This window comes from Pelecanus crispus, chromosome 19 (assembly GCF_030463565.1).
Source record: "Pelecanus crispus isolate bPelCri1 chromosome 19, bPelCri1.pri, whole genome shotgun sequence".
NCBI lineage: Eukaryota > Metazoa > Chordata > Aves > Pelecaniformes > Pelecanidae > Pelecanus > Pelecanus crispus.
The window spans coordinates 7,284,968-7,310,527 of record NC_134661.1 but is presented as its reverse complement, the minus strand read 5'-3'; the positions used below and the strand labels follow the sequence as shown (position 1 = coordinate 7,310,527).

General features: G+C 50.8%; 2 protein-coding genes across 2 annotated transcripts; both read right to left on the bottom strand.

Annotated features, from left to right (window-relative positions):
- Window positions 1–11,608: 11,608 nt before the first annotated feature.
- On the bottom strand, window positions 11,609–18,113 carry LOC104036356 (myelin protein zero-like protein 3). The gene is given in 8 exon segments (XM_075723360.1): window positions 11,609–11,635; window positions 13,623–13,686; window positions 14,544–14,709; window positions 15,353–15,563; window positions 16,574–16,740; window positions 17,942–18,029; window positions 18,031–18,068; window positions 18,071–18,113. Coding segments are annotated over 8 exon segments (804 nt in total).
- A 2,152-nt stretch (window positions 18,114–20,265) lies between these two features.
- Window positions 20,266–24,086, bottom strand: LOC104025524 (myelin protein zero-like protein 2). The gene is made up of 6 exons (XM_075723337.1): window positions 24,032–24,086; window positions 21,697–21,863; window positions 21,177–21,387; window positions 20,781–20,925; window positions 20,398–20,400; window positions 20,266–20,326 (listed from the first exon to the last, which is right to left on the bottom strand). Exons 1-6 carry the CDS (start codon window positions 24,084–24,086, stop codon window positions 20,266–20,268), a joined length of 642 nt encoding a protein of 213 aa, XP_075579452.1.
- Window positions 24,087–25,560: the final 1,474 nt, after the last annotated feature.

The window sequence follows — 25,560 nt, the reverse complement described above, 5'->3', positions numbered from 1 at the left end:
ATAACATTAGAGCTGCTTTATTTCTACAGCCCAATATGGCTGGCTGGAGTGGTGCTGGATTGAGAAAATCAGTAAATGCTATGGTTGGTGGATTTCAGCCGGGGAAGTGGGAGGGCAGAAAAATTTTTCCCCTGAACGGAAGGCGAATGCTGCTGGCGCTCCTGCTCCGGGGTCTGGCTGTGGGCTGTGTCACACAGCGTCTCCTGCAGCGTGCTGAGCCCAGGGCAGCCGAGGAGCAGGCTTCTGCTGGGATTCCCTCTGGCTGTGCAAACTTGCTGTCGGAGCAAGCGGTGCTCAGGGCTCCTCTCCCCCCAGGAAGCGAGGAGCCCAGGGACTCAGCTGCTGCCCCACAGTGCAGGCCTGACCCTGAGGGTTCCCATGGCCCCTGCAGCCCCCTGATTTCTGCGGGGCCATGCAGATGTGTCACCTCTGCCCTGCTGGAGGCTGGCGACCCAGCCCTGCTCACACCGTTCCCAGCAGCAGTTCCCACTCTCGAGAGCCCAGGAACATCAGAAATGCCCTCCCGAAGCCAGGCAGAGAGCAGAGGGGCTGCTCTGGCTTGGGAAGGGCAGAGGGTCCCAAGGAGGCAGCCTGCACAGCAGTCCAGCCGGTGTGCCCAGGAGGAGGCACGGCCATGGGCAGGCAGCCTGCAGCGGGTCGAAGCACTCCCCGCACGCCTGCCCGCTCCCATGCTGATGGGAGGGCAGCCCCCTCACTTCCCAGGGGTGCCAGACTCCACCAGCACCTTCCCCCTTTCCCAGCAGCACACTATCCCTGGGCAACGCCCTCTCTTGATCCAGCCCTCCGGATGGGGAGGCTCTGCCCAGCAGTAACAGGGCTGGAGCAGCTCTTTGGTGCCCCTCACACCATTGGTCAAGGAAGCCTTTGGGCCATGGACTCCAAGCCTGGATTCAGGCTGCAGAGACCATTGCAGGAAGGAGACAACGTGACCTCATGGAGACCAGCAGGGTGGTGACAGCAACTGCCCAGCCACCTGGTTCTGGTGCCGTGGGACGCAGGGTGGTGGGGCTTGCTGCAGCAGCATCAGGGAGGAGAAAGGCGAGGGGTGCCCTGCAGCACATCACAGTTCCTGTGCACCGGAGCCCTGGGGAGGAAGGGATGGGGCAATGGGGAGGCAGGAGGAATGCAGAGGTGCTCTGCTCCCTGAGAGGAGCAGCTCCAGGAGGGGAGACGGGGCAGCCGGGAGAGAAGGCATCAGAGAAGCGCCAGGATGAATATAGGCAACCCGCTTAACAAACACACTCAGTGCACATGCAGCACCATTTCCCAACCATGCTGGGCAGGCAGAGCAGGCTCTGCTCTGCTGGAATGGATCCCACGACCCCACAAAGGCAGCGGAGGTCATATGTAACCCCTGACACCCCAAAACCAGCTCTGGTTGTCGATGCCTCCTGTAATCCCGTTACTTGGCTTCATCCAGGAAAAGAGAGTAGGGTGTCAACGTGAAACCAAGGACTGCAGCCCGGAGCAGCCTGTGCTGCAGTCTCCCATCTCGCAGAGCCGGTGGGAGGTGGTCCCCAGCAGCTCCCAGCTCTGCACCTGGAGGTGTCAAACATCTATATATAGTGCAGGAGAAGAGCCAGCACACACCAAGACGCTGCCCCGGAGGCCCGGGAGGGGTTGCTGGACTCCCCCCAGCCAGCGCAGCGAGTCCCAGGTGTAGGGTGCACGTGGAGGTGCTCGCCCGTGGCAAGCAGCTGGTGCACAGGAGACACATGTGAACAAACACACGTGGGGGGACCCCGCTGCCCGTGGGTCCTGCCCCACTCCCCTCCATCCCCTGCAGAGCCAGGGCAGCAGGGGTCTCAGTACAGCCCAGGCGGGCCCCTTCCTGCTGCAAAGGGTCCCCCTTCGCGGCCCTTTTGGCTTTACTGCTCCCTGGAGCCAGCGGGGCAGGCGCAGGCATGTGCGAGGCTGCACGTGGGTGCAGGAGCTCCCAGGCTCCGGGCCGGGCAGTCTTTGGCACACTTGAACATCACACGCTTAAGCAGGAGGTAAAAGGAAGCCAGGAACAGGGAAGACTCCCTCAGTTTTATTATACTGAGAAGATGCCATTGGCACGTGTGCACGGCTGCCAGGATCTCCTTGGAGACTGTTAAATTGGGACCTGGAGCTGCATGGACCAGGGTCAAGCTAGAGCGTGGAGGCTGTGCCCTCTGTGCCCCTGTCCAGAGACCAGGACACAAGAGCCAGAGAGACGTGTCTCTCCGGGTCCCCCGGCAGACAGCCGGGCGGGACGTGCCCCAGCAGTGGCCCTGGCACAGAGCACACAGCGAAGGGGCATCGCTGCTTAGAGGAAAGGCTGACAGCAGCAGAGTGCTGGCCTGCCCAAAGGAACGAAGATGCCTTGCACACACCTGCTGGCTAAGGGGCTTACATCCCCCAGCACGGCTATTTCTCCCCCTCTGGAGCCTGGGGAAGTGCCACCTCTGGTCTGCTGCCGGGTCCCTCATTTTGTCCATCACGCTGTCTCCCCTCTCCCATCCATTCTGCCGGGATCACTCTCTTGGCCAGCTCCACGTAGATGCCATTCTCCCGGAAGAGAGAGGGGTGCTGCAAGGAGCAGGGGACAGGGCATGAGTCTCGCCGCAGGTATCGGGGCCCATTCGGAGTGGGCGGGAGGCAAGGGATGTTGCTGGCTGGCGTGGGGAGCGAGGGGTCAGGCCCTGGAGGCTGTCACCCTGGGGGGCTGCTGGTGCAGGGGGTCACACCAGCCCTACAGCTGCACACCCCGCCTGTGCCTGCCACGGCTCGGGCAGCTGCTCGCCTCCTCACCATGGTTATGTAGGTCTCCTCGGCTCTCCTCTTCTTCCCTGCATCCTGTTCAGCCTTGGGTACCTCAGCTCCAGGGATTGAGGAGTAAAGCGCTTCCTGTGAGGGGGAGATCAGGACACTTGGAACCGAGCAGTGCCCAAATACACGAGGGCCTTCTGACCCCAGCCGCAGGACTAGCACCGAGAGCCACGGCCACGGCTGGCCAGCAACAGCACCTAGTGCTTGGCCAGTGTGGGACCCCTCCGTCAGCCTCCCCAGCCCTGTGCCCCATACACCCCACGCCAGCGATCCCTCCGTGTCCCGAGGACTCGCAGCCTTAGCTAGCGACGAGGCAGCAACCATCCTGCGTGAAGATAAGCCTGGCCCAGGACCCCACCTCCCCCTGCCAAGCCCCTCGGCTCCCAGGCTGCTGCGGGAGCATTTGCTCCATCGGAGCCTCCTCTTAACCGCGAGCCAAACGAAATGGCGGGACCTGGGGCTCGTTCCAACCACTGCCCGCAGACGCAGCCGGCGGCACAGCAAGGAGCCCGCAGCTCTCCTCTGTGCGCCACATGCCTCGCTGGGGGCTGGCACAGCCCGGTGTGGGTGCTCAGCACCTGCCCTGCAGCCCTGTGCACCCCATCCCTCCCCTTCTCCCCCTCTCCTCGCTTCCCACGGGTTGCGGCGGCGGCCCGGGGCAGGGCAGGCACGCTGCCCTCCGCTCAGCCCGGCCTCGGCTCTCACCTCTGCTTTGCTCTTGCTGCCACCGTTTCCAGTCCTCTCCAGGGCCGTGGGGGCTGCAGACCTTGAGGGAAGGCAACGGCGGTGTCATCTCTGGCCAGGAGCATGGCCCGCTCCTCCTGTCCAGCCCGCCCCTTCCCGGGACCACGGGCTGCCTCTGCGGGCGCCCCGGGCGGGGGCGGTGCGGGAGCCGGGCGGGGGGAGCGGAGCGGGGCAGGGGGAAGGGGGGCAGGGGGAAGGGGGGCAGGGAAGGGAAGGGGGCACGGGCAGGGAAGGGGGCACGGGCAGGGAAGGGGGCACGGGCAGGGCCGCCCGGGCCGGGACAGCGGCACTAGAGGGCAGCAGGAGCCCGCACCCCGCTGCGGGCAGCGGCCTTGCCCCGGCGAGGAGCCCCCGGCTCCCGCAGCTCCGCGCTGCTCGGGGCAGGTCGGCCAGCGCTTGGCCGGGGAGAAGAGTGCGGGAAAGCTGCAAGGAGGTGCTTTGCTCAGCCCCCTAAACCCAGAGCTAGCGTCCGTACCTCCGCCTCAGGCTGAGTCCGGCCAGGAAAGCCAGCACAACGGCCACGCAGCCACAGCCCACAGCCACGGGCCAAAACCCAGCGTATCCCTGGGCCGCAGCATCCCGGGGGTGTGCTGCTCCTCGTCCTGCTGGGGAGACACCAAGGCAGGGGATAGTACAGGCGGGGACCCCGGCCCTGCCCCACAGGAGTCGCGGTGGCAGGTCTGAGAGCCTCCGGCAACCTCTGCAGCCCCTCGTGGGGCCAAACAGGGTGACGGGAGAGGGCAGCAGCCGTAGGGCACTTACCTCTCTGTCCTGTGGGGCTGATGTGCAGCACCGTGTGGTTCTTGAAGATGCTGCTGTGCTGGAGCAGCCGGATCTCACACACATACACGCCGCTGTCGTTCACCTGCACATCCTGCAGCTGGATAGAGCCATCCCAACGGGAGATGTTCCCTTGCCACTGCACCCGGTCATGGAAACGGCCCACAGGGATGCTACGGTTGCTGTAGTAATAAAACACCATCTCCTCCTGCCAAGGCACAGACAGCATCAGGTGAAAGGAACCCAGTGGAAGGGCACTGCCCCGTGTGCCTTCCCTGCTCAATAACCCTCAGATCTGCACTGTCTCTCCGAGGAACGCTCGCCACGCACAAGAGCCCAGCTCACTCCCACATTCTCTCGGAAAGCGCCAGGACGCAGCAACTAGTGCTGTGGTTCCCCTGCGGCGTGGGGCCGTGGGGAGCAGCGGAGGTGCCCCACTGCCACACCAGCGAACATTCCTCCTCTCGTGGCCTGGGCCAGGTGGATGGGCTTCCCCACAGCCTCCCGAGAGCAGCAAGGCTGCCTCGCTCGCCCTCCCCTGCCACCTCCTCCGTGCCCCGCTCCACCGCCCATCCCCTGGTCCTGACCCACCTTCCGTGTGTTGGCTCCTGCCCTGTGAAGCCAGTCCACTTTGGCCATCGTCCAGCCCTTGGCCACCGGGTCTAGGAAGAGGCACTGCAGCAGGACAGAGTCCCCAGCGCTGGCTCGAAGCTGAGGCTCCATGAACACCCAGCCAGCCGACCCGCTGCATCGCTCTGCCAGGGACAAGGACAGCAGGATGACTCCAGGGAGGACGGCCAGATGCAGCCTGCCTGTCCCCATAGATATCTCCTCTCCAGGTAAGCCTGGGGCTAATGGCACTGACCAGTCCGGAGCGCAACGGGGAGGCCCTGCTCCTTGTGCGGGCAAAGCCTCTCCCTGACCCCTGCTTTTGGCGTGCCTGGGATGTGGGGCAGCACATCCTCCCAGCCGCCAGACCAAGGGCTGCTGCGCTCGCTGAACAAGCCGCGCAGAAGGGAAGCGGGGAAGCACAACCCCAGCCCTCTGCGTCTCCGAGCCAAAGGCTGCAGCTCCTGCAGGGCTGTTCCTGTGAGTCACTGGCTGGGAGAACCAGTGCCACTCTCATCTACGCCAGGCCAGGGGCAATTCAACCGCTTCACACAAATTTCAGTTCCTCTTTCACAACCTGCACATTTGGCTTCCTTAGCCCTTGCTCACAGGCTCCTGACCTGGAATTGGACTTGTCTGGCCACATAACTACTGCTTAGGGTTTCTAGAGAAGCCGGACAGTGGGGAAAAAAAAACAAAACAGAGGAGTATCAAAGAGCACAGAGCTGACATAACCAGGACGAAGCAGCTGCCAACATGGCAGGCTGCAAAGCGTGCGGCAGGAAGGGAAACCAAGTGGGGCAGAAAATGTCCCTGGAGCTCGTCAAGAGAAACCCTGCATGCCCCAGAGTCTGCACCGGCAAAACCTAGCAAGAGCAGCGGCTGAGGCTCTGGCACTTGTTTGTCAGGAGCTAGGTGAGCTGATTCAGCGGGGAGCTGCTCAGACAGGTAGACTTTTCCTGGTGTCTTAGCCACTCTGCTCACTCTGTCCACAAGCCGCTGAGGGCTGGGCCCTGGCGAAGCACCAAGTGCTTGTCTGATGCCCTGTAAATAATAAATGCAAAGTGCTACAGCTTCCCAAACAGGTTTCCTTTGGTCTTGACCAGCTGTGGAGCTGAAAATGACAAATATTTGCCAGCGGAGAAGACCAAGGGAGCCAGTTGCCTTGAGCAGAGCCAAAATCAATACCTTGGAAACCTTGCCCTGTATTTAGACTTGGCAAAGCAGTTCTACTTCTTTCGAAGCCTTGGCGTCTGACAGAGTAAGTACAGGACTCCATCCAGGGATGCCATTGCAATTTGAAGCCTATATATACGCGAGCTCTGCAGGAGGGGAACATGCAGCACCCAGAGACCAGAGGAGTTACTGGTACCCAGGAGCCCACTTACTGCTGCCAGCTCCGTGCACCTGCGAAACCCCAAGGCCTTCTCACCACAGGAGGAGAGGAACCAACGGGTCTTTCGGCAGAGGCAGAGGGGAAAGCAGGCAAGGTAAATAAGACCGCCCGAATGACTTACAGCTTACCCAGCCATGTCAGCACCAGAGTCAGGCTCAGCAACACCTTCATCTTATTCTAAAAAGAACAGCAGAGGTGACAGATGCATCAGTTTCCCCCAGGGCAGGAGACCAACAACTTGCAACCGAATTGAACCCCAAGGTCAGAAAAAGACTTCCTTCAGTTCTTCGGAGAGGGGCACGATCTTTGCTGCCTGGATGTTCAGCCTCTCAAGTTAGCCACTATCCCAGCTGGGAGCCTGAAACTCGGTGAAGCACAGATGTCAGACACGTCTCTGGTTTGAGACTGCTCTGAGCCCTGGAAAGGAAGAGAGAGCGAGCGGGGGGAGGGCTCAGCCTTTGCATTTTCCCCTAAGTAATGAATCTTTCCGGTGGTTTGGGGTCTCTAGCATGTGAACAGAGATGTTCATAGATGTTAATTCTACTCAGAAAGCAATGGGACGTTTTTTCTGCTATGTACTCAGAGAAGTTTGGATAGAGGTCCTAAAAACCCCTTAGTCTAGAAATAACCCCCTTGCTCCAGGGTGCTGCACATGGTGACAACTTCTGCTGGAACCCTTCAGGGTCTCTTCAGCCAATGCCACGTTTGGTCACTGTACTCAGTTTGACCTGCTGCACATCTCTCAAAATAAAACCATGTCTTCTTTCTGCACATTGCAGCCCAAGGAAGGACTGGCTGTCATTATCAGGAATATGCCAGCCAGCGTTCACACGTGGATCGCAGGAAGGCAAAAGCCAGCACCCTGCTTGCTGCATCTCTGCTCTGTCATTCAAATCTATGCCTGTTCAAAACTGACAAACGTATTTAAGGGCAAAAAGTTCTTGAAACAAGCACTCCTGCTTGGAGAACACGCACGTTACAATTGAATTTGAGGCTGCCATTACCAGCACATGTTTTCCAATACATGTGTTTTTACTGCAGAAATAGAAAGACAGCAAGAGCCAAATCATCTCTGAAATCTTGCTAGCTTCTCTCATTTTTCCTTGATTGTGCAAGCCAGAGATTATCTAGACCAGCTTCAGTAAGGCTTGGAAGAGGAAAAGGTCCCAGATATTTCTCCCCAGGAAACAGCCATGAAAGGAGTTAGAGTAAATATGTAAGGTAAACGTCTGCCATTATTCCTATCGCTCTCAGAGATCCACTGCTCCCTTCAGTGCTGTGGAGCAGAAAGCCACAGCGACAGATCTGCGGTGCTGGGACACCGAGTTTCCTGGGGCAGCACCCACGTCCTTGGCACTCCAGGCAGAACCGACGGTGACAGTAACGCCAGGTGCAAAGGGACGGTGCGGGCGGCAGGGAGGTGACAGGGGACGTGCCAGCTCCATGCACGCACCGTGGAGCAGCAGGAACAGCTACTGCGGCTCCGCAGAGAGCGAGCAGGGAGTGGGGAAGGCCTCTTCCCCTAAGAAAGCTTCCATCTCTTTACATGGCCAGACACGTTTGCTAATTCCGTTTGCTTTCCAAATACATTTTTCTCAGGGAAGGAAGGTGAGAAACACCCCGAGATGGGCTCAGACAGGGAATACAGGCCCAGACGTAGCTGCTGGGGGACCCACGGGTCTGTTCTAGGCTGAGAAACAGTCGCTACGGCTTTCCAGTGAGTGCATGGCGTTTCTGCCTGCAGTCAACGATGTAAAACCACCTCCGCCCTTCATCGCCCTACCCTTTCCACAAACAAAATCCTGCAAAGTGGCAGTAAGCCTTCTGGAATTCTCTCAAATCTGCCTTTCAAAAACCATGACCTGTATGGGGGTTGGGTTTTTTGGAGGTGGAGGGGGGAGCTGTGCGGTTTGGCTGCGCTGTTTGCACCTCTGCCGTGACACAGTTTGCTGTACAACCCGTGCTTGTGCACACATGACCTACAAACACAGCAAAATTCATGCTCAGCTCCAAAGCTCTCAGCTGGTGCAGCATATCTCAGTGCAGCAGGCCAAAGCATCCTACTCTCCAGCTATACTGCCAAAAGCTGTAGAATTCAAGCAGAGCTACACCCTCCCAGGACCACCCCCACGCAGGACCCAAAATAGGAGCCAGCTTTAAAAAAAGTCCTCAGCACACGAAGCCTGGGTACTGGGATATCTATACTCAGAACTTCAGAAGTTCTCTGTAGCTGAGCTACTGAGGCTGGTCCTTACTTGCCATCAGATCCTTCCTGGACTTACTACGCTATTTCTCAGAAGAAATTCTGGTCCTGTCTGGGAACACATTTTTGCATGGTCTCCCTCTGCGACACGCACCAGCAAGCGGGTGCTGTGCGCGCACCAGCTGAAGACAGCACCCACTCACCCAGGCTGTCATGAATATTACAGTGCTGACATATCAAAATCCTTCTGCAGCATAATTGCCTTTACTAAACAGGTTGGGGGAAAAAAATACATAGATGCCACACTGCCTTCACATTTTCCTACTTTTGCACATGGTATCTGAATCCTCAGCACTTCTGTTTCTTTAGTTGTCTTTTCAGGAAAAGCAAACAAAAAAAAGTAATTATGGCAAAAAATGCTCACCTAGTGTGGCTTGGGGCAGTCAACTTGTCTCTTGCATGAAGGGTTCTTCTGTAACTAATTCGGAGTATCTGAAAGAATCAGTTGCTAAATCATCTTGAGGTTGTACGTGCAAGACATTTGTCTTACCAGTCTTTGGTTTCGAGTCTCTTATTTCGTGTTCAGCTTGGTGGTCACTTTCAAGTTGCAAGAGGAAGTTAAGAGCTAGACTGAGGTACTGACAAATCAGAATGCAGAAGGGACTGCTACAGAGAGGTGAGAAGAATTACAGATGCATACGCCTGAGAGCAGACGATGGGTATGCAGCTTCATAAGGAGAAGGCCCTTCACGGGTACAAGATGTGGCTCAGTCCCAGCCCTTCCATCGAGGCAGACTGATCTGATCAGTCATTATGCAAGAAGAGAGAGATTCTTGGCACGCAACACTTCTGCGGCCTGTACTTCATTTTTGGTGATCAGAGCTGGTTAAAGAACCACCACACCTGCAGAGCGGATCTTGTCCTGTTGAGGTAGCAGCAGCAAGCGACCGCGAGTAACTTTGCTGAGCCTCACTACTGGTGCTGGCAGGGGCCACAGGCTAGCAGGCATCATACGGGCAAAAGGGCCACTGTCAACATGCTTTTCACAGCGCAGTCAGCTGCTCCCTTTTGAGACACATGCAAGATACACAGTGCAGACTGCTTTCAGCTGGCGCGCACACACACACACCCCCCCGCAAGCCACTTTGAAAGCGTACTTTCGTCCTTCCTCTTCCTCTGGAGTACCACAGGAATCACTGTTCTCCACCCCAGTATCAGTGGTTTTAATGGTCCACAGAGCAACTTCCTTACAGCTAGGAAAGGAAGAGAAAGTTAAGTCTTACTCATGCTCAACTCCATTCACAGTCCAGAATGCTTAGCTTCAAGGTGCCAATTTAGCTTTGCACCAGAAAGATTTGCAGGATCTAGCCCACCGTTTGCAAAGGAGTCATAGCTGAAAGCAAACATTTTGCAGAAAACAAGAGTCATTTACTTCCACAAAGAACTTGAGTGATGTATTATTGCCGAAAGCGGAACAAGAAAGCCACTTCCTCTAGGCTGCGTATCCCACCACCACCATTTCTCACGGAAGTTTTGGTTGGGAGAGACATTGTGTCACCAGGAAGCTCAAGCTTTTTAAATATTACTTCATAGTAGACAGGGGAAAAATACATTTCTTTATCTGGAGACACAGATTTACAGCTAACTTGCTTTGCAGTCAGGAACTTCAACATACCTGTGATTGGCTGCCATCGTAAAGCTGCTAAAGGGGGACTCAGTACATGTTCCCTTTTGAGTTAAATCTGTTCCCCAACACCTTTACCCATTGTCATATGACAATTTCTATAGCTAAGCAACAACTCAAGACGACAGTTTATGAGTTCAACTGGATTTAGCCATATCTAGCCAAATAAAGGAATCCACAGCCCAGAATGAAACAAAGCAATTTATTGGTAATGGCACATCAAAAGTCAACAGTAAACTTGTAACACATATGTAAAAGGAGACCATTTGACCAGTGCCGCATACAGAAAGGAAGCAGAAAACAGCAGCTGTTTAGATACTGATCAGACATGAATCCCACTGCTCTCTGCCATCCATTATTGGACCAGGTTGGTGAAAGAGAAAGTACTCTCTCTTACCAGGCAGTAATGATGCATGTTTAGCTGTTTCCCTAAAATGGTACCTAGAAGAAGAGAGGAGGAACATGACTGTTCTTCTGAACATGGAACATTCCTCTGGACAGTGCTTGAGTCAATTGCTGAGGTAGATGGGGTTATGTTTCCCCAGACACAGAGTCCCCATTTGCATTTCTGATTTTAAAAAAATTAGTTTATGTGAATTGCCCTTCACTTCTACAAGTAGAAGGAGATGTACCTAGTAATGCAGCTGTTGGACAAATAATAATTAAAAAAAAAAAAGATAAAACTCAACAATGTAAGGTAACACTACTGTGCAGTTGGTGACTTAAAAATAGAATCAGAAAACAGTAGGAACAAAATGGTGATCCTGTAATTAAGTGGCAAAATAAGCCAATAAATAGTTAAAAAGCAGTATGTTCTTTTTGCTCCAAGACAAAGGATGCCATACACCAAATCAATCAAACTGTTTTAAGTCCTTAGCAAATGTGTTCCAAAAAAATTGAGAAAAAAACATTGTCAGTGCCCAATGATGATCACCTTAGAGCGCTGATGTCACTCTCCAGAGTAGCCTGTGCTTCAGGCAATTAGAATTCAAGAGCACAGGAAAGGAGGGAAGTCACCGATAATAAAGGAAAAAAATTTGCAAGTAAACTAGGAAACACGCATTGTCAGGCTGCTGGTAGGAAACAGGCTGTACAGCTGTAGGCACTGAGGTTTCTGGAGGCACTGGAGAAGTGAGGTTAAGAGATTCTCCCCCTCTTCCCCCCCCCCCCCCCCCAACCCAATAAATTAGAAAGATTTCCAAAATCATTATTTTGTGCTCAAATAAGAGTGAATTATTCCATCAGCATTATTCTTCCAAACTACCAAGATTAGAGCAGGTCCTTCAATCTGCACTGGTTATCCAGCAGCCTTTGTACCTATCTAGCCATGATTTTCAGTGCTGTAATTTTGTTCTTTATCCATAGCTTTATTCTTTCATCAGTATGGGTCTTCCTCATCCGTGTCCTAAACAGGGAGTATGGAGAGAAAAATTGAGACTATGTGTGAAGACATGAACCAAGTTAGGAGTTCAACAAAATTTTGACTCTGCTAGGCTTCTGACAAAAGCTTAAATGCTTTCCAAAATGCTGCTGTGCTTGAATAAGCCATAGGACTTGTAGTCCTATAAGCACTTGCAGCTAAATCTATTTGACTTATCACAGATACACAGACAAATTGCCACTGTATAACCAACCCGTGAAGTGTGTTTTAAGGGAAGTAGCAGCTAAAGCTCAAGCAAAAGATGAACCATAAAGTGCAGATAGCCATCTTCTCAAAAAGCAGCACCAATCCCTACAGAGCAGGTCCAGAGCAGCACAAGTTGCTGTTTTTCAGCTACAACCAACCACATACTTTCAGATACCCATCATCTATTGTTTTAACCACATTAATCATTTGATGGCGTCCCCACAATCCAGCTCTCAACTTGAAAGAAATGCAAACATAACAGCTCTATAAGGGAAGTCTCACTAACTTTCCAGCCATTTTAAGTCCAAAGAGATTTTCACTGGCTTTGCACTTTTAATTATTTAGTAACATATGAAGCATGAAAAAGTACATTACAGAAACCTCAAAAATGTAGAATCATTTAAAGTGAGTGAGACAGGATGTTCAGAGACTCGTTAAGCTAAATAGTTTGCTATCAGAGAGCCAAGGATCAAACAGATGACAAAATACACAATATGAAAGCAGCAGGATTATAGCATTCAAATTTGCCTTCTTGCAAAGGATGAGAAGACATTTTTCAATTTTTAAAATCTCCAACTGTCTGACAGCATTTGTCTCACTGAATTGGGGCTCCCATCCTTTCCCATCTCTCCACCTGCAGTAAAGCAACGGTGCCTCCCTGCTCCCCAGCATGTCTCTTGCAACAGCCTTTCCATCTCCCATGGCAACTCTCTCTTTTGCATAAAGCATTTTCTGCTTTCTGCACCTCTCACAACTCTTTTTCCCCGATACTGCTGCGTTGTAACTGCCGCTGGGTTTTCATTCTGTATCTAATGAAGTGTAGAACCATCAGCACACACATGTCTGAAGGCTCATGCATTTAGTACATTTTCAGTCACTGACATTAGAATAGTGAATCAAGCAACACATATTTAAATCCCGCTTTACATACTTCCTGACCGCGTATAAAACATGTAAAGGTGCATCTGAGGTGAGCTTGCTCTGTAGGACATCAGGAAAAAATGAAAACACTCTCAAATTAGGCATATTAGTGAGTTTACTCTGGAATGTGCCACACTTACGGCTGTGGCTGCTAATGCCAGCACAGAGCACTCAGAGGCACATTTTACAAAACAAGTACAGCAGGTGGCAAAAACATTGAGTAGTTTCAGCACAACACATCTGACGAACAGAAGCTGCTGATAGGGTAGCAAGTGAACAAGCAGAATTAGAGGACAAACACCACTTCACAAAACAAAACAAACAAAAAGCCAGAAACAAACAAACCAGGAGAGGTTAGCAGGATCGTGTTGTGACGAAAACAGTGTAAGCAGGAAGATCTCCAAAAAAGAGGCAAGGCTGCACACTAGCATCTTTGCAAGAAACATAGTGGATTGAGGTATCGCTGCTTCCATTCCCCATCATAGCACTGTCAAACCACAAACTGGTTTTGCAGAGCCTTTAAAGAAACTACACAGCACAGTAGCTAGCACTTAAAATTCTGAGTTTTCATCTTAAAATGTCAGCTTTGATTTCAATAAAGTTAAATGAAAACTCAGTTTGGTGGATCTCAAGATAACTTCCCCTACCAGTAATGCAATATGACCAACATTCCTCACCCCCTATAGCCCATATGTGGAAAACAGCAAGGAGCATAAGCCTTGGCTGTATTTGGGACACTTTAGCATCCAGAGGTGTTATGGCAAGCTCTACCTGCTGCTCTTAGCACCTCCTCTGAGCACCAAAGTTGACAAAACCACTTATGAAAACACCAGCTTTCACTTACCACACAGTTCAGACACCAGTTTCTGAGTTTCCCCAAGCAGCTGCCGGTCTCTGTATGTTCAGGCCTGCAGAAAAAGCATAGGATTAGGTTGGACTGTTCCCCCAACACACATACTAGTATCTCCTATGGACTGTGAATTCTAGTTCTATCACACTGAATTGAAGGCTTTTCATCATGATGAAAAGCCTTTGACTCTGCACAGCAAAACCAAAAAGAATAAAAAAGTCAGGTCCCTTATTTTGAAGGCAGACATTTCACTTAAGGGCCACAAAGAATACAACAGTCGCTATTTGGCTGGCAAATCTTACAACACTAATCAGAACATTGTATTAAAAACCCATTCTGCACGAAATTGTAGTACTGAATTCATTGCAAAACCAGGTGCAGCTCCAGCAGTAGCAGTGTTACCTTATCGTTCTCCCTACTGAGCCCTTCCAGAACAGAATCCTCTCCAGTTCAGAAGGGAATTCAGTCTCCAAGGCTCTTTCAGTACCTGGCATCTCTGCTCAGGCCCTCACAGGGGAACCAGTTAGCATTATTCAGTTTGTTTTGTCGTTATGGATACTTCATACCAAAATGCAACACATGAAGCCCACATAAGCAAAATATCTTGCTGATTTAGGCTGAAATAAATCTGATTACAGAAGTGAAAGACTGTCTAACCCTGAACTGCTTCAGTTCCATGGCACTACACAAATGACAGAAAAAGGGGGATGTACAGCACTTAGTTTATGCTCCAGCATGGGGATTTTCCAAAGCTTTCTGACCGCTGGCTAAATTATGCTCATGGAGAAGTAGATTTCAGTGACTGAACTGCAGACGCTGAGAGCTATGAAATGAAGAACGGTGGAGAAACTGTCCTTTGGCCTGTGTCAACGGACCAAAGTAGAAATATGGGCTTAGGTTCCAGCCAGAACTTACTCGTCAGACACTTCAATGGAGGATTTCTTACAGCCAGATTTTTTTTGCTCCTTTATCACTCCAAATTTCCTTCCCATCCTTACCAACAGCAGAACAACCACAATGATGGAAGGGAGAAATACTAAAATGGACAGCAGCACCGCTGAAGTTAGCTGGAAGGAAAGGCCTGCAGGAAAGACAAAGAGCAACCCAGCTGTACCAGCAGTAAAATATGGCTTGCTTAAGTCTCTGTGACAAATGTTCACCCAGGACACAGGTTGCTAGCTTTTTCATAAAAAGCACAAACCTGGCAGATTTGAAACAGCTTGTCACTGAATCTGTGGGACTCCTATCACATATCCAACACAGTAGGGTGGTTTACACGCCTAAAACTACAAAGGAAGGCAGGTCACAACATAGTTCTATCAGCATGCAAATTTGGGGCAGGTCTCACACGCACAGCAGATGAGGAAATTAAGTATTACTGAGAATCAGTGTTTGTGATGTGACAGTTATTTTTAGACCAGTATTTCCTAAACGTTTAACTTGTTCTGCTGCTGCGATATGTGGAGACCGAAACTCCTGAACAAATGCACACTTTTGATTTTTGTTACCACAGCTTCCTCCGTCCCTTCCTACCCCTAATAAATTCAGTAGTTCTCAATGTATTTAGCTCAGAAAGAAGGACTGAGGTAACTCTTGCTGAAATTCTAACGTGGAACTTCAGGAAACCCATTTCACACGTGATGGTCAGACTTCTAAGATTCTGACAAAGCTGCAATGCAGCTGTATCACATAGATGAGGACATGCTATTGAAATGGAACCTTACCCCTCTCTGTAACTATCAGCATTGTTTGGGGAATGTTATGGTACACGTCTGGTGGATTCTTCACACTGCAGATGAACGTCCCATTGTCACTCATCACCGGGCTTTGGATAGCAATGGAAGCATCACCCTTGGCAACATCCCCAACCCAGGATATCCTGTCTTTGAACTTGCCCGCTGTTGTTGGGTATGGAACAGACTGATAATGGAAAACCTAAAGGGAGGCAAAGACAATAATTGCGCCAATAAAACACTCGTCTAAGAAAGCAAACCACATTTTGGATTGCAAACATAAAGGAATACACATTAAGAAGTCAGAAAGAATACTTTGCATGCAGGAGACCTTTTCAAGTTCCTATCTGATAATGCTGAGTCAGTCCCATTTCATTAGATCTCCAGTGCTTTTATCTACCAGCCTCAGCTCTCAGATGTCACCATCACCATTCTGACCAACTTGTTCCCTTCTGCACATCTTCAGCTGAGAAGCAGAGCAGGCTTCTTGTCTCATGGAAGACAGAACGCTGCAGTTCTTCAGCTTTTGCTTCTTGCGCTTTTGCTCTCGCTGTCCTATGAGTAGAGACTTAGCAGACCTCACTTCATATAAGCACCACGCTTTTGTTCCAGATACAAGGACACTCCTAAGAGTTCAAACTCTTCAGGCAGCAGAAGTCACTGATAATCCATAAAGATGCACATTTTCTGTTTCCACCTTGAATAAGAGATTTGCAGTGGGCTTTCAGACTTAAGTATTTATGCTTAGATTTCAGAATGCTGCCAACAAAACAGCAAGTAGCAATCCATAAACCTTAGAGGCTGTCATCATCACCGTCTTCAGACTGTCATTGCACACACGTTCTTACCACTCCAAGATATATCAGCAGTAGACTGCACAACAGAACTACTAGGGTACAGCTGCCTTCAAGAAAGCTACCAATCAAATGCTTTACAGTCATTCTATACATAGCTACAGCATAGAATGCAGCACTTGTGTCAAAACCCAAAGTTTATCTACTTTATCATCACTGTGCATTTACATAGAGTATTTTTTTTTGCCCAAAGAACACTAAAGCAATTTCACATGGGAAAGAAGGTGACGATGAGAGTCCCAAACCCCAAAGTGATGAAGAAGCACAGCAAGGCAAACAGAAAAAACATCATCAGATTTCCAGTATGCACAGAGGCCTGGTCAGTCTCCACTAGAAAAAGACTCTCTGTTCCACTTACTGTCTCCATCTGACCACCTGTGAGGGGCCGGTATGTCCAGTCTACCGTCAGGCTCTCAGTGATGGGAGAACTGGATTTGAAAGAGCATTTCAGCGATACTTGCTCACCAACGAAAGCTTGCACTTTAGGACTGGCTTTAATTTCCAGGGAAAGAGCATTGCAGACACCTGATGGAACAAGCACAAAAGACAAGAATTAGATTCTCGTTATCTGTGAGGTGCAGGAGTGATGATGTCCCAAAGATATCAATGCACGTGTAGCTCAACCACAGTCCAAAGACTGAAGCACAGTAGTGACTACCTCCCCCATAATGAAATTTAAAGAAAAGCAGACAACTTCCCTAACCTATTCTCTGTGGGATTGGAACTAGCCGCAATTAAAGTATCTGTCTGGAAAATACCACCAAAAGCCTACAGATACTTAGATACGGAGATAAAGGACTGCGAAACCGAATCAGCTGGCTCTCTGACAAGTTGCAAATTGCCAGCTTTAGACCACTTCAAGGTAGTTCCGGCTCTGCCTGTCTTGCCCCAAAGTGATACAGCCAATGACTTGCACAGCCACGGGGTCAAGAGTCACCCTGCAGCAGCAAGTATTCTTAGTTCTTGTTTTCAATGTGAGCAACAATTCCTGCCTCATTCACCTACTGTGTTACTCCAGCCAGGGATGAGGTCAGCCTGCCCAGCATTCAGCAGGAACATGGTTCAAATCCTCCCTTTCAGAAATCTCCTGCTCCGGGCTTATGAAGATTTATTATGGTGGTCCTCTGCCTAAAGTTCTGCTCCAATTATCACAGCTGACTCCTGCGCTGTGCAGGCTCAGAAGGAGCAGGCACAGATTTCTACTCAGATGTCCCCGTTCCCGCACCGGTTTCTGGCGTGGCACACCTCTTCCGCAGCTACCAATATGAAACGCAGGGGTCTTGCCCGCACGCCCCTTTTGCTACCAAGTGAAAGTCTGGAAGTCTCGAGTGCAGCTACCCGGGCCTAGCAAAGCGAGCGGAGATGGGACAAAGGTACCCGCGCCTGGAGAGCGAGCAGCGGGCAGAGCGCGGGGGGAGGACATGAAGGCTGCCAGCCGCTACCGCGCCCTGCTAAGGGGGCTTCGCTCGCCCCGCCGCACGCCGCACACCGGTGCCGTTTCCAGCACCGCTCGCCGCGGGGCCCGCGCAGCGAAGCCGGGGCCCGGAGCGGCCCCCCGGCTCCGGAACGACCCTCCCCAGAGGCTCCCAGCCCACCACCTCCCCGCCGGCCGCCGGCCCCGGAGCCGCCTCCCGGGCGTCCCGGCTCCCAGGGCCGGGCCCGTCCCACCCCGCCGCCGCGGCGGCCCCCGGAGGCGGCGGCCCGGCAGCAGGAGCGCCCCCGTTACCGAGCAGAAGCAGGAACCCCCGCGGAAGAAGGGGGAAGCCGCCGCCGCCGCCGCCGCCGGCCGCCGCCGCCTCGCCGCACCGCATCCCGGCTCCGCTCAGGGCCGCAACATGGCGGCTCACCTGCGCAGGTGAGGGCGGGGCGGCCCCAAGATGGCCGCCCCGCGTCGCCATGGCGACCGGCCGCCTCGCACCTGGGGCGGCGGCGGGGCCCTCGCCGCCGGGAGCGGGGGAGTCCGGGGCGGCCCCGCCACGGGGGCCGGGGGCAGCGGCCCCCCGGCCCAGGCTCTCCGCTCGCTCCGGGGGGAGCAGGCCCGGCCTTCCTGCGCCCAGCGCCCATCAGGGCTCCCCGAAAACACCGGGCGGGCCGGTTGTGGGCTAGCCCGCTGGCCACCTTTTCCGTACTTTTCGGAGCAGAAAAGCCCCTCGTCCGAGGTGCCGGGGGCACAGCAGCGGCTCTGCGCGTCTCCCCCGTGACACAGCGCTTGTAGAACGCCATCACTGCTGTCCACTGTTTATTTATAACACGCGATCGAAAAGGAATACATACAAAGAGATAATGTGGCCGGCACATTACAGGTAGAGATATAAAGTCATAAAGATACTCTTTAAACAAACGGTCTGGTGTTTTGATTTGGTGCTGGTTAAATACCATAACAGCTCTGCGGTTTCAGTGATTTGGGGCTGCGTTTGCCTCGGAGAAATTGCGTCTATGGAAGTACAGGGTACGTGCTAAGTGAGCGCAGCCAACGCGGGGGCGAGACGCGCTGGTGGTCGCCTGGGCAATAAACGGCACCCGGAGAAAGTGGGATTTGGCTGCTGTTGTTGGAAGCCTGACAGCGTACTAGCATCCACGGAACGCTGCTAGCATCCACGGAACGCTGCTAGCACAGTGGCCGGCGGCGGGACAGCGCACCACCACCGCTCAGTCTCTGCGCTTGAACGACCCGCCGCTGCCAGCCAAAGTAAGGCCGCTGAGTGGGGTAAGAAGCGTCCTGCCTGGCAGTGGTGCGCTCCCTCAGAGGGAAGGGGGGAGCGGGGCTGCAGAGCCCAGGGAAAGGAGGTCAGCGTTGGCAGGTGCTGGCAGAGCGGGACTGGGCAAAGGAGGGGAGCTGCCGGAGCACGTGGCCGCACGCCGTGCAGCAGAAGGCAGTGTCCTCAGCTACCGTAGCTACAAAGCCTACTGAAGCTGCAAGAGATCAATATGAAAAAACACACCCACTGGTAAACGTTTTCCCTAATAAGAAACGGCATACATTCCCAAACTGTACTACTTCCCATTTAAAGCAGCAAAGAGATTTCAAGTACATTGTAGCAACTAGCTTCTCCTCTGGTCCCTCACATAGTCAGTCTTCCTTTTCGTGATGTCAAAGAGGATTTTGAGGGAGGAAAAATAGGGCAACACATATGCACCTTGTGATTTTTAAGGTGCGAGAGTATGTCTGCTCAGGCACTTTGAAAATCTCTGTTCAGTCAGCTATCTTGGCATTTTGTTTAAATTTTTTGGCATTTTTTCATCTTCAGAGCAGCTTTCTCCACATCCTGCAGGTGTGAAGATGAAGGAAAGTTCCTTGTTCATGGGGCAAGTTCCTCCCGCTTTGTTTCAATGAAGGAAGCTTACAGCCTGTGTTAATGTCATCCTCTTTCCTTGCAAGAATTTCAGGTTGAGCAGGGATACCACACTCGCAGCATGAGGCGTCTGTAATTCAGCTTTGTTCTAGTATCTGAAATTAGAAGCCTTCACCATCTGCTTTAGAAGTACCTAAGAAGAAAGATTATAAGAAAAACAAACCAGATCATTACTCAGGGTTATTGCCGACAATGAAAATAGTAGAGGCAACTGCTGACCTCAGAAATTGAGTGGGTAAAAATTACACTGAAACGTTTTGGCAAAGCCAGCAAATCTGGAAACAGTTCAGTCTTCCTGTAGCAATTTTAAAACAATAACGATTAAATGAATCAAAAAGCAGATTCAAAACTTCTGAAAGGAAATCCATTCATTCCTCTTTATCCACAAAGCAGGCATATCACAGAAAGCAGCAGCAACGGCTTTCCTACCAATGATTCTCAACACTAGGGTGGAGAAATCTGTTCTACAGTTAAGAGGCAGTTCTGTCTCCACTGCCTGTCCAGCTGTCAGTCTCTCTGAAGGCTCCGCAAGAGCCACGTCTGACTGTGGTCTCAGTTGTTTCTGTTTATGGCTACCATGGCCATAGACATGAAATACCTAAGTAAAACAGTCTTAGGAAGTCTGCAGTAACACAGTAGAGGCATCATTAGAGAATGTTTGAATGGATACCTGAATTGTATATACCATCAAAGACCTCTAGTCTTCTAATGGACTGGCTTCCTTTTCTTCTCTAATCTTCAGCTTCTCCTTTTCTCTACTGTTATAAAAAAAAAGGGGGGGGGGGGGGGGGAAGCCCAAATCAGCATCAGCTATTCTGAGCAGAGTCACCTTCTGAGTTATATATAACATACATAACATATAACAAGAAGTTATACAATAAGATAATAAGCATGCTACGTGCATGGTGACCACAAGGTCAGGTTCATGGAAGAAAGAACAGGGTGGTCCTCTGCCAACTACCACCACAACAGCTGGATCCTTCTCTGAGCGAGGAGCTACTGTGAAGGGCAAGAGCAAAATGAGGATTCCAAAGCTTGTTCATCCTGGGGCTGTGTTCTGACTGCAAGTAAGCAGCCAATTATTGCTAGTTGTGCTGGCAGTTTTGCATGGTAGATGCTTAGTGTAGGGTGCAAGCCAGTGATTCAGAACAGCTACAAAGGTATGTTTGACAAGCTTTTCCAGAAGCCCTTCTCTCTCTCCTCTGTCCTTACAGTTCAGTGTCTGCCACCTCGATCCTCTTCTCTTGCGCTTTCTTCCGATGGTGTCGACAGATAATCACAACTATCACCACAACGATCATCAGAACACAAGCAGACCCAATGGCCACCGCCAGGAACTGGATTTCTGACAAATGCACTGCATGGAGAGAAACAGGTAAGTGAACAAGAGGGACACACAGAGGGCTCTCAGTATGAGGCTGGGAGCCTGTATCTGTGAATATAACCTTTCCTCAGGCTCCTTTTTTCCTTGTATCCATTAACTACCCTCATGCTTTCTCTTTACAATCCCTTTTCTTCCATATATTTTCCCAAACGTGGAGGAAGACCTGCCAATGCTTCACACTGGCTAAATTCACATGACCTCTGGTGGGGTTCTCGGCCTCTCACCTTTCTGCACAACCCTGAGTCGCACTTCGCCAATTGTGCCGTCAACATCCGGTGGGTTCTTCACCTGGCAGGTGAACGTCCCGTTGTCAGTGGGCTGCAAATTCCAGATAATGATGGAAACATCATTACGCTGAATATTCCCATCCCAGGTGACTCGCTCTTTAAACCGTCCAACAGACAGCTTGTAGGGCTCCTTCAGGTAATAAAATACCTACAAGAAAGAGAGGAAGCTGTCATTCCTACACACTGTGCAGTCTTTGTGATAGAAGCAGCACGTGAAAGCGGAGCAGCACCGGCTGAGGCATGTAGCCTAAGCTGAGGAGAGCTGTGTTGGCCCAGTCGCTCTCGGATGAACTCTGAGGCCATTTCAGAAGATAGTGCCTTGTGCATTTCAGCTGCGCTTGCCCATACCCAGACCTGGAATTTTTGCAGTCACTGGACTTACCCAGTGCTGGGCCTTGGCACCAGGGTGTTTGGGCAAGTGTGCATCAATGAAATGGAGCATAAAGGTCTCACTTACTGGCTCATGAGAGCTCAGGTCCTCGGGCTGGAAGTTCCAGGTCACTGACAGGTGCTGGCTAATAGGGCTGCTGCTGGAAAAGGTGCATTTTAACCGCAGGTTAGTGCCATTCACAGCATCCACCTCCTTGGAAGTGTGAACTTCCACAGCTGCTGCGGGCCACAGTGCTGCAGGGAAAATAGCAGGGGTTAGAGGTAAAGAAAACTACTGTCTAGGAGTAAGTTCATCACTTTTCCTTATCTGCATTTAGTCTATGCAGCAGCCTGCCTTATCTAGCCGCGTCAATGTTTAACCTGACAGTCACAAGTACACAGGATGTAATTACTGAGGGAGGTGATCCTGCATATGCAGAATCCAAGAGATCCCCTGTGCTTCATGGATTTTGTCAGTTGATGTGCAAGCTGCACAGTGCTGGTTTCAAGTGAGTTTGCATTCATCTGAACTGCTGGTACAGTGCTTTCTTAACTGTGCAGCCACAAAACTACAAACACTTACAGATCTGATAACTGGTTGAGAAAGGACCACTGAGAAGGATTTGCCTATAGGGACAATAGACTTTGCTTTGGGGGGAAATGTCTTTCTTCAGGCACGAGCAAACTTGGCATCTAGGAGGTGCAATGCTGTTGTAAATGCCACCCCTCCTTAAATATACACTTTCTCCTGACCGGCACTAAAGATACCATATAACTTTTCATGTGCTTGTCCTGGTCACATTTTCACAACTGATTACACTCTACTGCACTCAATTCCCCAAGCAGATTTCTTGAGAAAAGCAGTCCTGCCCTTTCAAGTAGGACTGCTGAGCCCCAATAAGCAATCGCTATTTCCCATGCTAGAACTTTCCTTTATGCACTTATCAGCCTGAGCATCATGCACACCATGGTGAAAACTGCTCTTATTGATGTAAGAGGTGCCTGTTAGAAGGTTAATAGCCCAGCTGGACAACTATAGTCAAATATAGTCAGACTGAGGAACTCTACAGGAAATCCTCAAGGTAAATTTGTAAGCATTTGTTTGTCAAAGAAATATCCTCTGTTAACCAGCCCACCACAGCTGCTGCTTTAAAAAAATAAGTTAGCATCACTAACTCAGTGCTGCCTTGAAAGCGAGACAATCAGCAAGAGAGAGAGAGCATCAAGACACAGAAAGAAGAAAAATGAAAAATAGGAAAACCAAAGGGTCGCTGGTGAAGAAGCCTCTCATGCCTGAGCCCTAGTTGTCCTCTGGCTTGCCCTGCCATTCCAGACAGAGTTCAATCGCTCTGGCAGATTGGTGCTACCAAAACAGCGGTGCTGCAAGTTCTCTCTTTTTTCCCCCACAATCGCTGTGTTGCTTGCCTGCCCACTTTAGCTCTCCGAGCTAGTGGGTTAGTTTCCACAAAACAGCAGTGCTGAGCTAAAAATCTTGCTGCTGCTGAAAGGGACAGTCCTCCCTGTTCCTAATCATGTGCTCCCATTAGTTTCCTTTTCCTCGTGGTCAAACTAACCCGGCAGAAAAATAAAATAGGAATAATTTCCTGCCACTTTAGGAAGATGAGTTAACTCACCCCAGTGTGATTCAAGCAAAAAATAGCTTATTTGGGGTTGTAAAATATGGCTTCCTAACAAAGACAATCAATACATTTCCTATATTTGAAAATAATTGCTAACCAAAGACTTCTTTGCCAAAGAATTTCTTTTCTCAAAGGAGAAAATATTTGAAATGCCAAAACATTGAAGGTGTTCACACTTGAAAAACTTCATTGGCAGAGATCATGTTTCTCATCCAAAGATTTGGTGTCAGATACTCTCATTTTAAACTCCTTTAAAAGAACAACTGTGGGTAACAAGCGTAAAATACTTTTTTCAAGACAGATTACCAAGCGTATCTGAGTGCTGATGCATTTGGGAAAGGAGGACATGGTGTTCTTAGATTCCAGCTATATTGATATAAACCACTGAAAATTCAAGCAAGTTTATTGTTGGTCTGGAATAGTTGCTGTGTAAAAGATATAAACCCAGACAATCTCTGATCGTTGAGTAACAAAGTTAACATAAAATGACATCTAGGAGTAAAGTCCAAATTCCTGGCAGGAAAGGAAAAGATGTGTAACCAGAGCTCAGAATGAGATCAGTGGTGTTCTTCCTCTTGAACACACCTAAACCTGTTTGTCGAAGAAACTCTATCACTTCGTGTCACTCGCAGTGCGCCCCGGACCGAAAAGAATCGCAGCAATCATCCACAACAAGTATCTGAGACTCCTACAAAGTCGCTGCCTTAATGAGGACCATAATTAAGGGATCAGAAGAGGAAAGTCAAGATGGCAACTGAGGCCAGGCAGTACCAGTTTCCTTACCTTGGAGCTCTACCCCAAGGAAGAGCACAGCACCCAGCCAGCTGGGGCCATCCATCGGGAAGATAAATCTGTACTCCGCGGTTTGAGCGCTGCCAGAAAGAGAAATTCGTTTCAGGTTCTTGATAACCAAATGAAAGATGAGTTTCTCAAAGCCTTCCCAGCACAGCAGGGCAAATTCCTTTCTCTCCGCTTGGCCTGCCAGGCAGTGTCAGCACTCCTGCTTGAGTCAGAGAGCACTCCCTGCTCCTGCACTGCGAGGCAAGGTGCGGCCAGCACAGCTCACTTCTGCGTGTAAACCAGGGAGCTTTTCAAGGGAAGATTAATTTCTTCTGCCTCCCATATTCCTTTGCTCTTTTGTGTTGCAATCAACCCTCCTCCCACCTTCCACCTGCAACCACTCCCCTCTTGTGGGAGGTAATTTTGCTCCTAAAAGAACATTTGCCTGAAGATGTTTATAGCTAGCCTGAAGGAATGAAAGCCTTTTATTTGTCAAAAACCTGCAAACGATCGAAAAAAAAGCAACCCAAACCAGACAGTCTGTGGTAGCGGTGTGGCTGGAAATGTCCTACAGAAGCACAGATACCTACAGTAAAAAAAGCCATTTTAATGTCATTAAAAGGTCATTTTAATGTTACTTGGTTGCAGTCATCCTGCAGAAGAACTGGGAGACCGCATTAACTGGGGCTTGTAAAGTTCTTGGAAAAGTCAAAAGACAGTTACGTTGGACATCAGTCCAGCCCAGTGGTAGTCCAGGCACAGCTGGGGAAACCCCACTGTGCTTAACAAGCAGCACAAGGTGCTAGAGAAACACTGTGACACGAAATATTTTCCTGGTGGCACGTGGCAGCTGTGAGAGCGTGAAACAGAGTTGTGCATGTGTGTTGGCAAAATAAGGATGTTTGCATTTGAAGACCATAAATCACTCTAACAGCAGAACCTGCTGCTGGCTGTGGCTGTGTTTGTGTCTGGTCCACGGTCTAATTCCAAGAAGTCATCCCAGGTTATGAGCTTTCGTTGTGACTGATGCTAATTTTCCCTGGAGTGGTGCCGAGGCAGGGATGGGGAGGATGCCCTAACCTCTGGGTGTTCTGAAGGGCTCCCTTCAGCTCAGGGCTAAGGAGCAGTGTGAGGGCACTCGGTGTGCAGCGGTGTGGGCTCCGACTGGGATGTTTTGGATTACCTGGGACGCACTGAGAGGATGCCAGAACTGGCCAGAACAAGGTTTTGGTAGAAAGGGGACAGCAGCAGGACTCTCGGACTTCTTGCTAATGAGCAACCATGTGGCCATCTCTCCTCCCATTTGCTGTTGTAACATCCTTGTGGCAATTTCTGAGGAGAATGCTGAATTTATTTTTGACTTTTAAACTTCAAGTTACAAATACGGCAATGTAAAAAAGCACTGAGGCCATCAGCATCATGGATTGTCCACAGAACAGCACAGAGAATCTTGTCTCTGCTAACAGGTCCCCGCTAATAGCTCTGAGATACCGGATATCTCTGTTTTCATGGGAATAATTTGGCCCTGTGTT

Bases quoted from the DNA above. Each gene is read 5' to 3' on its own strand.
- LOC104025524 (XM_075723337.1), bottom strand. From the start codon at position 24,086: ATGGATGGCCCCAGCTGGCTGGGTGCTGTGCTCTTCCTTGGGGTAGAG. The intron at 21,864-24,031 runs GTAAGGAAACTG...TTTTCCCTGCAG, and splicing joins CCTTGGGGTAGAGCTCCAAG to CACTGTGGCCCGCAGCAGCT. The intron at 21,388-21,696 runs GTAAGTGAGACC...TCTTTCTTGTAG, and splicing joins ACCTGAGCTCTCATGAGCCA to GTATTTTATTACCTGAAGGA.